This window comes from Hibiscus syriacus, unplaced genomic scaffold (genome assembly GCF_006381635.1).
Source record: "Hibiscus syriacus cultivar Baekdansim isolate YM2019G1 unplaced genomic scaffold, ASM638163v2 tig00001120_pilon, whole genome shotgun sequence".
NCBI lineage: Eukaryota > Viridiplantae > Streptophyta > Magnoliopsida > Malvales > Malvaceae > Hibiscus > Hibiscus syriacus.
The window spans coordinates 2,169,713-2,181,949 of NW_024061845.1; the positions used below are offsets into that span (position 1 = coordinate 2,169,713).

Here is a 12,237-nt window from a genome sequence, read left to right on the forward strand (position 1 = left end):
AACACTCCCTTTTTTACCTTGCCTTACCAACCAAAAAACAGTCCTACTTCTCTCGGTATCATGGCAGCTTCTTCTACTTCCCTAGTGTTCAAGGTTCATCGACGTGAACCGGAACTGATAGCTCCGGCTAAACCTACCCCTCACGAGTACAAACTGTTATCTGATATCGATGATCAAGAAGGTCTTCGGTTTCAAATTCCGGTTATCCAATTTTATCGATACGACCATTCCATGCAAAGAAAAGACCCTGTTAAAGTGATTAGGGAAGCACTTGCACAGACCCTCGTGTTTTATTACCCATTTGCTGGTAGGTTGAGAGAAGGACCTCAGCGAAAGCTGATGGTTGATTGCAACGGTGAAGGCCTTATGTTTATCGAAGCAGATGCGGATGTTACGCTCGAGCAATTCGGTGATGCACTTCAACCACCATTCCCTTGTTTGGAGGAGCTCCTTTACGATGTTCCGGGCTCTACTGGTGTACTGAATTGTCCATTAATACTTATTCAGGTACGTTTTTACGTTTTTTTATCTATCCATGATTTATAAGATTATGGATTTATTATGATAATGTTTTTATTATATTATCTCATTATTTTAAAGAATCTTATATAAATCAATGTTAGAATATATTTTAAATTTAAATATCTAATACGAGTATAACTAAAAAAGAAAAAAAAATACAGTAACATATGTTCTTAGTGCTTATATTTGTAGAATACATCTCAATATTTTGATTTCTGGTAATTATAAAATATAAGTAGATACATCTGCTTATGAGTATAAAGGTACGTATTTTCATAAATAACATACTTTATACGTTATTATATTAATAAAACAATAAAAATTATTTTATATTAATATTCAAACTTACATAATTAAATTTAAATTAAAAAGTACGCTTAACCTTAGGATAAACTAATATCTAAATGGCTATTATTGAGCTGCCCACTAATATTGTAAATAATGATTTGATTGACCGAAATTCTAATTTGGATTGTAGCTATCATTGTGCCATGAAAATGACTTCCACCAACAGTCCAAATGAACCGCATATTCATAGCTCTACGATTTGTTTTCTTCTTTAAAACTTGTTTGCCCAACTTAAATAAGGTTAATAATGAGATTCAAACCTTTATTTTAACCAAAATATTAATAAATACTTTTAAGTTTATTTTGATGTCCTTCAGTTTTATTTTACAGTCTATATTTAAAATTTATTATTGTCTTTTTCAATAAATCGTTTCTAAAATTTAAATATATATATATTTTAAAAAATATAATATATTCTATCATTATATCTAACACTTATTGATATAAGTCAATAATTTTTAATCATAAAGGACAATGTTAAAGTTCATTAACATAGCTTAATGAACAGGAAACGAAAAAAGAGAGAAAAGGCTCTCTAAACCTTGATTAAGAAGAAAAACAAGAAGATATGTTTCTTGTTACAATACAACTTACTTATAGCTTTATGAGCTAACAACTGAACTGAAAAACAGAAGCATAACAGTTTAAACAGAAGCATAACAACTTGAAACAGAAAACTCAACTACCTATCACTAACAACTTGTAAGCTCATAGGAACCTATTACATTAACTCATCTTCTGCACTTCTATAACGCCAATCATTCCCAATGCTTTCTAACCTCCTAAGCAGCAGAGTGAGGATCAATGATCAATACTCCTTATGCTTGCCAATATTTGAGACAACAACTGCAATTTAGCATTTCTCATGCTCTTCCAATCTTTTAGGCACTCGAGTGACCAAGAGTTTTTGTCGATGCTTTACAAACATAGGTGCTGAGAGAGGCTTTGTCAGAACATCAACAATTTGTTCATAAGCCGAAACCTCATGCTTGAAAGTGTATGTTACATGGTGCCTGCATGAATTGACATACCCGGTTTACTGAGTAAGCGATATCAGGACGAGTTACTACAACATATTGAAGGGCACCTACTATGCTTCGGTAATCAGTGCCATTCGTAATGAGTTCATCACAATTTGCTGAAAGCTTGTTTGTAGAAACCATAGGAGTAGGAAGTTCTTTAGCATCACTAAGCCATACCATTTTAACAACTCATAGATGTATTTCTTCTGGCTTAAAACTAATCTATCGTTATCATAGCATACTTCAATCCCCAAAAAATAATTAAGAGAGCCAAGGTCTTTCAAGGAAAACTGCTTGTTCAAGTCACTAATCACCTCTTGAACTTCATCTGCACTGCTCCCAGTTAGAATTATGTCATCGATATAAACTAACACATGCACTATACTAGAAGCTGATTTTCGAACAAACAATGAGGAGTCTGATCGTGCCAAAGCAAATCCCACCGAAATCAAGTACATTCGAAGACTATCAAACCAGGCACGAGGAGCTTGTTTCAGGCCATAGATAGCTTTGTTGAGTTTGCACACCAACCCTTCATTTCCTTGCTCGTATCCAGGCGGTTGCTTCATGTAAACTTCTTCAGTCAACACACCATTCAGAAAAGCATTATTGATGTCAATTTGACGGAGCTGCCATCATTTGGACAAGGCAAGTGAGATGATAACACGAATAGTGGTTGGCTTGACCACCGGGCTGAATACCTCATGGAAATCAACACCAGCCTGCTGAAGAAACCCTTTGGCTACAAGACGAGCCTTGTAGCGAGACACAGTCCCATCGGGATTTCTTTTTACCTTGAAGATCCATTTGCAGTGAACAGCCTGTCGACCCTTGGGAAGAGGAACTAACGACCAAGTCTCATTCTTCATTAAAGCCTCATATTCTTCTTGCACGGCTTTAGCCCAGTGAGGACTACACATGGCTTCTTTGATTGAGTAAGGTTTCTTCTCTAGGCAGGTAACTTGAAGAGCCTTTGGTTTTTGAATGCCATTTTTCCCTTTCGTAAGCATGGGATGAGAATTACCTAAGGCAGAAATGTTACCCTCTGAAGCATGTACTGAACTTGAAACATGTTCCACAACTGGATGAACAGGCTCAATGGCTGGATGAGCAGTTGAAGGAATAGGCTCCTGTACATCAGATGAATGTTCTATATGATCAGAAAACATAGTACCTGCAAGAGAAATTTCATTAGTAGGTTCCACATATTCTGGAATCACAGAGAGCATAGGAGACCTTGTAGTAGATGAACTCGCCATTACAAGGTAGTACTCTTGTATTATTTGATAGAGTAACAACTTGCTGACTGTGACCAGTATCGGGGGCAGAGTTATTATTTGATGGAGCAACTGCTTGCTGACTGTGACCAGTATCGGGTGCAAAGTTATTAGCAATACTGGGAACAACTATTGGCAGCACACCAGTAGTTACAACAGTCTTATATTGACTACATGTACAATCCACACAACTTATCTTTTTATAAGGGAACTCCTCCTCGTTAAAGACAACATGGCGAGAAAGTATGACTTTGCCCGACTCATTCAAGCATCTGTAACCTTTATAAGAAGGACTGTAACCGAGAAACACACATTTTTTAGAGCGAGCTTGTAATTTGTTCTGATTAAAGGAGCGTAAACAAGGAAAACACGTACTGCCAAACACACGAACAGAAGAATAATATGGAAATTGTCCATAAAGAACTTCAAATGGAGATCGACCATTTAGAACACTAGTAGGAAGTCGATTTATTAGGTAAACTGCTAACACGAATGCATAGCTCTAGAATTTAAGTGGCAGCGAGGCTTGAGACAACATGGCAAGACCCATCTCAACAATATGCCTATGCTTCCTCTCGGCCTTACTATTTTGTTCAGAGGTCCAGGACAAGAAATATGATGCAGCACCCCATTCGTTCTGAACCAAGATCGTAAAGCCTGATACTCACCACCTCAATCAGATTGCAACATCTTGCTTTTACGATCAAATTAAACTTCAATCATTTTAACAAAGTCAAGAAAACACTGCATGACTTCATATTTGCGTTTGAGCAAATAAACCCACGTGTGTCGACTAAAAACATCAATGAACGAGACATAATAAGCAAAACCATCTGAAGAAACAACTGGTGCAGGTCCCCAAACATCATACACAATCAATTTAAAAGGCTCATTGTATTCAGTCAAAGACTTACAAAAAGGCAATTTGTGTGCTTTGCCTTGCATGCACGCAGTGCAAACATGATTGACTTTAGATTTATTTGAAGAGATATTACAAGCTTTCATAATCGATAAGACCACATCCATAGAGGGATGACCTAGCCTTCTATGCCACAGCTCCAAAACATCCTGTGAACCATAAACATTATGAGCTTGAAAACATGTCTTCTACTTATCATAAGACAGCTGATCATCATATGGCAACAACTGATATAGTCCCTCATCTGTGAGCTTCCCTCGAAAAAGAAGCATTCTGGTCTGAGCATCCTTCACAAAGCACTCAGAAGCATGAAACTCAAGAAAAACATTATTATCACGTGTAAATTGTGAGACAGATAATAACTTCTTCTTAATATTAGGAACTTGCAATATGTTTCGTAAAATTAAAGACCTCTGTTTCGTAGGCAAAAAACCTCGACCAATATGATCAATTTTGACCCCCTCACCGTTGCCCATGAGTAAGGTATTTACATCGGTGTAAACTATACCTGAGTCAAAAGCTTGTAGATCATTTGAGACATGATGCGTAGCACCTGTATCAGGATACCAGGCAGTCTCAGAAGGAATTGATGAACAAACTGAGTTAGCAGAAACAGAAGAATTGAACGTTGTAGGAGCCGCGGGAGTGAAGACCGGTTGTCCAGAAGATATGGGAAATTAATAGTACCCTGAGATATGCGGGACACCAGTCATCCCTGATGAACCAGGCCCAGCCGAATAGTACATTGGTGGATGAGGATAAGGAACAAAAGGATGAGAGAAGGGCTGAAACGTATGAGAAAACACTTGCCCTCCAGATTGTTGCTTGACTGAATTCATTCGAGCAAACTGTTTCTGGCCATCACTGGACTGCTCGTCACCTCCAGTTACACCAGTAAAATCACGATCAAAGCGGTGATAACATTTTTGCACCACATGGCCAAACTTACCACACAATTGGCACCGAGGTCTGTTAGAACTCCGTCCTCGGCCTCGACCCCGAAACCGCCACCTTGATAGTCTCGATTCTGGCCTGAACGTGTTTGTGCAACATCGCTCTTTTTAACTTCCACTTCAACGTTATTTACCTCCTTAGGTAAAACGGTCAAGTTAGCCATTGCATCTTCATGTAGGAATACTTTCTGTCGGGCTTCACAATCTATTAACATATCAGTCAAAGTTTCTAAGGACAAACTATCACGAGATGCAATAGCGATGATCGACTCAAACTTCATTGAGAGACCCGCAAGAACAACACTCACATGTTCTTGCTCAGTAACAATACTGCCAGAAGCGTTAAGTAAATCACATATTGACTTAATCTTTGCAAGATACTCACTAATAGTCAGTCCAGACTTCCTTTGAGTGTGTAAGCTATGCCTGAGAGATAAGATCTTGGTAGTAGACCGAGCACCAAACAATCGAGAGATAGCAGACCATATGGAAGAGCTTGTTGTAAGGCCAGTAAGATGAGGAAGAACCTCAGTCCCAATCGTGGTGAGCAACCAAGAAGCTAGCAATTTATCTTGCTGCCTATGGATCAAGAAAGCTGGATTAACCTTAGTCTGGCCAGACACATTTGCAACATACTCATCCGGTAAAACTACATCATTGGAAAGAAAGCTTGTCAATCCATAGCCATCAATTATTAACGCTACCTGATGTTTCCAAAGCATATAGGTGCTTTCGGTAAGCTTGACAGTATCATGCTTAGGGATATGCTGAATCCCATTGATCCCCAACTGAGCTGTCATCGAACTTACATGAGAAGTATTCGGAGATACAGTTTCAGAATCTCGAATCGGATCTGTAGTTAGATCAACCATACTGAACAAGAAACGAGCTAGCAGCGGAAGAAACAACCAGGATTGGCGAATGATACCATGTTAAGGTTCATTAACATAGCTTAATGAACAGGAAACGAGAAAAGAGAGAAAATGCTCTCTAAACCTTGATTAAGAAGAAAAAAAGAAGATACATTTCTTGTTACAATACAACTTACTTATAGCTTTATGAGCTAACAACTGAACTGAAAAACAGAAGCATAACAGTTTAAACAGAAGCATAACAACTTGAAACAGAAAACTCAACTACCTATCACTAACAACTTGTAAGCTCATAGGAACCTATTACATTCACTCATCTTCTGCACTTCTATAACGCCAATCATTCTCAATGTTTTCTAACCTCCTAAGCAGCAGAGTGAGGATCAATGATCAATACTCCTTATGCTTGCCAACATTCGAGACAACAACTAAATAAAATGTAAAAGTTTAAATAATTCCTTGACCTCAATAGTAAAGAATTATTGTTATTTCTTGAGGTTTCGGGTTCGAGCACCGAAATGCAGGAGTACAAACGATCAATGTCAAAAGGTTGAGAGTTATCTTTAAACATATATTGTCTTATACTTACCCTAAATTAATAAAAAAATAAAACAAAACTAATATATATATATATATATATGGATTTATTATCCAAATATAAATCTCAAGATGTAGGCCAAACTTGCAATTAATGAAAATTTTCGTCCACTTATATAGTTATATTGCATTATATAAAGGAAAAGAAAAAGCAATTGGAAGCAAACAAAAGCACGAGTCACAAGTGGTTTACACACCATTAGTTTTTAGTGGAGGGGAAATCAATAGCATGATATATTTGAAAATAATAATGTGATTATATTTAAATGTAATGCCCAAGCATGATAAAATTGGAAGCATATATACATTTTTATGTCATTCTCAAGCATGATATTTTTTTTACCTTTATCAGTTAAATTTATAAATTAATAATATTGATTAACAGGTGACACGATTAGGATGTGGTGGTTTTATCTTTGCTCTCCGTCTCAATCATACCATGAGCGACGCTGCTGGCTTATCTCAATTCATGTCTGCCGTAGGAGAAATGGCTCGCGGTTGCCTTGCCCTGTCGATCCCGCCCTTATGGGAAAGACATCTCTTAACGGCTAGAGATCCACCGAGAGTCACACGTAAACACCGTGAGTACGACGAAGTAGAGGGAACCATTGTCCCCTACGACGACATGGTCCATCGGTCCTTTTTCTTCGGCCCGACTGAAGTTTCGGCACTTCGCAAACTCGTGCCACAACATCTTGATAAGTGTTCAACTTTTGAGCTATTGACCGCTTGCTTATGGCGTTGTCGAACCATTGCAATTCAACCTAATCCCGAGGAAGAGGTACGCATTATATGCATTGTAAACGCGCGTTCGAAGTTTGATCCTTCGTTACCTTTAGGGTATTATGGGAACGCGTTCGCGTTCCCGGTGGCAGTATCACAAGCAGGAAAGCTTTGTCGAAACCCATTAGGGTATTCATTAGAACTCGTGAAACAAGCTAAGAATGACGTAACGGAGGAATACATGAAATCACTAGCAGATTTAATGGTAATCAAGGGTCGACCACATTTTACCGTTGTTCGATCTTACCTAGTCTCGGACGTGACACGTGCCGGATTCGGAGATGCCGATTTCGGGTGGGGCAAGGCAGTGTATGGTGGTCCGGCTAAGGGTGGAGTAGGGGCAATACCTGGAGTAGCAAGTTTTTTAATTCCATTCAAGAACAAGAAAGGAGAGGCTGGGATTGTGCTACCAATTACATTGCCAGCACAAGCTATGGAAATATTTGTGAAAGAACTAGATGCTGTGATACAGGGAAAGGCAATAGATGGGAGTGGACGTAAATCGATTTTCGTTTCATCTTCTTTGTAAATTTAGCTCTTGTAGTTTGTATGATCATTTTCAGGTGAGGACATTTGATATGTTATATGATTATATATTTTGTATGGGTATTCATCTTTCTGTTGTTATATTTGAGTGGAAATATAAAGTTGATTACATACGTGCTCTATTAATCTATTGGTGGTGGGCTGTAAGATGAATTTGGGAAGGTTTGAGCTATCTCTAGATATTTTTCTCTCCTTTTATTCTTAGAAAAAACTTGAATACGTTGAGGTAAAAGATAAAGAATCTAAGGGAATTAGGTACATATACTAATTCAGCTAGTTAACACGAACACTAACGACACAACATAATGACAGTTAATGGAGGTTCAAGGGGAAGGAAAGTGAGTTCCATGCTTCAAGGTTGATTTTTTTTAACATATAATATATTTTGTTGTACCTCTTTTAAGGATTTTTCATGTATTATCTTGGTGTCTTGTAATTTCTAAAGAATATTTCTAGAAGAGTATTTTCAGAAAAAAGAATCTCAAACATTCAATATTTCTTGAAAATTTTGGAAAACACGAGGAGAAACGTCTTTAGAAGAAAGATCTTGAAAATCTAAAATTAAAATGTTACGATTGGTTAATAATATCTCTGACAGATCCATGTGACTTATCAGAGTTAAATCTATCACCGGCTAATCATATTCATATAGCCTGCTAGCTTACATGTAGTCATAATAACTTTATGATTGACATCCACATTAAATATCATCATAAAAATCTCTTGACCAAGGCCGAGAAAAGAAGAATAGAACTACTTCACTTGTATTCATTTTCATTCTACCTCCATAAAAATAAATAATAATAGTAAAATTTGACATTGGTCAACAGCCTATCCACTACCGAGGACTATGACTTTTCATCTAAACTAAAAGAAGTGAGCCACTTGCTACCATCCTAACTCGTTTGGTCTCATCAGCATGTTTAATTACACTTTTATATTTAAAATTTATTTTTAATGACATTACATACCGTGCAATTTTATATCAGATTTCGACAATTCATTGCCAAACAAGTTCTTCGGCTACACACCGGTACCAAAATTATGGGGTTAAGGTGAAAGGGGATTTGTGCATCTATAATCATCTCATAAATGTTGGTCCATGCTCTACAATTTTCTTTTGTGGTATCATGGGGTTTGGTACGATCGAAAAAAAACCTTCAAAACAAGAAATTTATAATTTCACACCAACTTTGTTCATTTAGTTGAAATGTTGTTCAAAATCTTCCTTTGTTGTTCACATAATATAGGGTTTCTTGTACTAAAATAGAATAATCAAAATTTTAATATATGATTTGTCTACAAATCACCAAGCTACCCATCTTCATACATTTTGTGTGGTCCAAGTCCTTAAAAAAATCTTACCACCAAGCTACTAAGCTAGAGTGTTTTGCTTTGTGACAGCGCACCATTGAGTGATAAAATCTAATGATTTTAATTTAACTTTAACGTAGAGTTTTACATTATAAATACTTCCGCAAAGCCTGGATAGGGGAACTATGTTCGTCAAACAACTTCTGGATCGTGAATGGACCCTTGTCCAGGAAATTAGTGATGAAGTTGCATCGATAAGATTAAAATCGGGTGTTGCTGACCGCATTATATGGATTCATGAGAAGGATGGAATATTCTCGGTTAAGATACTGGATGATTTGCTGGCTTCTCCATGAAGTAGTGATGCGGATGATTCGTTCAATTTTGACAAAATTTGGAGTCTTAAGGTTCCGCCTAAGGTCAAGTATTTCTTATGGATGTTAAAAATTAAAGGAGTGCCAACTAAATATTTTCTAAAGAGCAGAGGAATCATGTTGTCAGATAACCAATTTTTATGTCCTTGATGTGGAGGGGCTAGTGAAGATGCTGATGATTTATTTGTCTCCTGTATCTATATGGCTGCTTTCTGGAACTCATTTTGTAGGTAGTGGCATATTAAAGGGTGCAATGTTCAAACGGTGGACGATCTTTTTGATTTCTGCTATCAAGCATGTTGGCTAGGTACAAAAAGATTAGCTTGGGTTGTGTGTTTTGCGGCTGCGATATGGAGTCTCTGGATAGCGAGAAATGATTTTGTTTTTCGGGAAAAGGCTAAAAATCTCAAAGATCTCATCTTTTATGCAAAGATGAGAGCATTAGTCTGGTGCAAGGCATTGTAAGAATTTAACTTCCTGGATGAGAAGCTGTGGTGGGAATGTCTTGGGGCTTGCGCTGATTCGAGTGACACTCAGACCATATTGAAGGTAATTTGGCAGCCTCCTTGCTTGGGTCAGATTAAGTTCAATGTGGACAGGGTAGCTTCGAAGGATGCAGCAAGTTGTAGGGGTGTGTTAAGATCAGCAGATGGGTATATGGTGGCAATGTTTTTTGGGCTCGTCTCTTATGTTAACTCTGATTTTGCCGAGCTGCTAGCTATTAAAACTGCCTTAGAGATATTTAGCGAGTCTAGTTGGTGTGGGGAGACTGAGCTAATTATAGAATCAGATTCTATTTGGAGATGGGGATCTTTATTTGAAGAGATTGATCGAAGGTTAGTGACTGTCGGGAAGGTACAACTTGTGTATACTCCTAGCATACGCAACAACATGGCAGATTACCTCACGAAGATGGGAATAAGCAAACAATAAATGTTTAAAGTCTGTTGGTAAGATGGTCTTCGGGTCTGTGTCTGTATGCTTTGCTTAGTTTAAAGCTTGTATGCTCTGCTTAGCTGGTTTTATCTAGTAGGTTAACTGGGTTGTTTGGTAGCATGAAGCTATGTTGGTTGTTATTTGGTGTTGTTTGATATGTTATGTTCATGATTTTGTCTAGCTTTGGCGTAATAAGAGCCCGTGTAGGGTTTTTGGTCCGGTTGTATGTATCCCAATCGTGGATTACACTTTTCCCCTATTTAGGCCTAGAGGGATTTTTAATGAGTCTCTCGGTTGGGGTGATTTTAACACTCGGTAATAAAATTACATGTTGAGAAAAATATCTTCATACTATGGCAATAGATTCTAGACTTCCTTTCGCATTTGCTGTCCAACGATGCAAACGCGAGTGAACGTAAGTTATTATCTGACATGGACGATCAACTAAGCCTTCGGCTTCAAAATCCAATTATCCAGTTTATAGGTTTGATCCCTCCATGCAAGGGTGTCGACACCGTTTTTCGCCCGGACGGGGAAAATATTTAGTACGACTTGGGGTTTTTTATTTGAAAAGGTTTTGAGAAATTTTGGAGCCGCCATCGACCTTTTGGGTTAGGTAGATCGAACACCCAAAAATTTTCTTTTAAAAGAGTTTTTAGAAAAACGTCATTTAAAAGATTTATCGATCCACGTGTAATCAGAAATTTATTTTTTTAATAAAAAGGGTTCGGTGGTCGATTACGTGTGGAGAAGGATACGCACCCCCACAACGCCCAAAATTGATACTTATTGATTATATATTGTCTCTAAATAGTAGAAATCTAAGAATTCAAATATATATTTAAATCACGATTCCATTATTCCTAATTCAACCATACAAATTATAGAACAAAAATTCTAAGGAAAAATAGAAAATATTCTCACATTTCCAATTGAAGAGAAAATACTCCCTAAAATACTTTAGGACGAATATTTCTCTTTCCAACTGAAATAAAAGGAATATAATAATTTTTTCTAATAATTCAATATTAAAATAATTTTTATTCTACCAAAGAAAGAAATTAAACCCATTAATCTTAATTATATTATTAGAAAAGATAAGAGATATTCAATAATTTAAAAATACTGAGACTTAATCCCTAATAAAATTAGCAAATTGTCTCGATAAGTTTAAAATAGTGAATATTTCATTTTCCCTTCAAAATTAATTAATTTTAAATGCATCAAAATTTTTAGGTTTTTCTAGTGGGGTATTTATTTATTTTAAAACATTGAAAAATGACATCTAGTTACTTTAAGATAGTCATTTCTTAATATTTTTTAAAATAAATAAATAATGCCTTTAATTCGATTATGAAATCAATCGAGTTATGCTTATGAGGCTTTCATATATATTTGAAATGTTTAGATCTATATGTACAAACAAATTTACATGGCAAAAGCTAGAAAATTAAAAATACTAATTAGGAACAAATAAATGGAAATTAAAGCAAAGATAAAAATTAAATGATATTCAATGCTGGAAATAAAATTGGACTAAATTAACAAGTGCATACTTTAAAGCATAAATATTACGTTAAATAAGCAAACAAAATATAATTACTAAAATGAACATTACAAAAATTAAAGTGCTAAATAATAAAGCTTAAATAATAAATACTAAAATGAACAATATAAATGTAAATAAAGAGAATAAAGTACTTAAGTTTAAAAAAAATTGTACATTCACCTAAATTATAAATATTAAAATATAAAACATATGCATCACTTAGAA

The 12,237-nt window shown here is 36.2% G+C and overlaps 1 protein-coding gene across 1 annotated transcript; it reads left to right on the forward strand.

The window, feature by feature from the left end:
• Positions 1–16: 16 nt before the first annotated feature.
• LOC120123488 (benzyl alcohol O-benzoyltransferase-like) lies at positions 17–7,952 on the forward strand. The gene is made up of 2 exons (XM_039142374.1): positions 17–507; positions 6,896–7,952. The coding sequence occupies exons 1-2, from the start codon at positions 61–63 to the stop codon at positions 7,820–7,822; spliced, it is 1,374 nt and encodes a 457-aa protein (XP_038998305.1). The 5' UTR covers positions 17–60; the 3' UTR covers positions 7,823–7,952.
• Positions 7,953–12,237: the final 4,285 nt, after the last annotated feature.

Excerpts from the sequence above, each read along its gene's own strand:
- LOC120123488 (XM_039142374.1), top strand. The coding sequence starts at position 61 with ATGGCAGCTTCTTCTACTTCCCTAGTGTTCAAGGTTCATCGACGTGAA. Across the intron at positions 508-6,895 it reads GTCCATTAATACTTATTCAG|GTGACACGATTAGGATGTGG; the intron begins GTACGTTTTTAC and ends ATTGATTAACAG.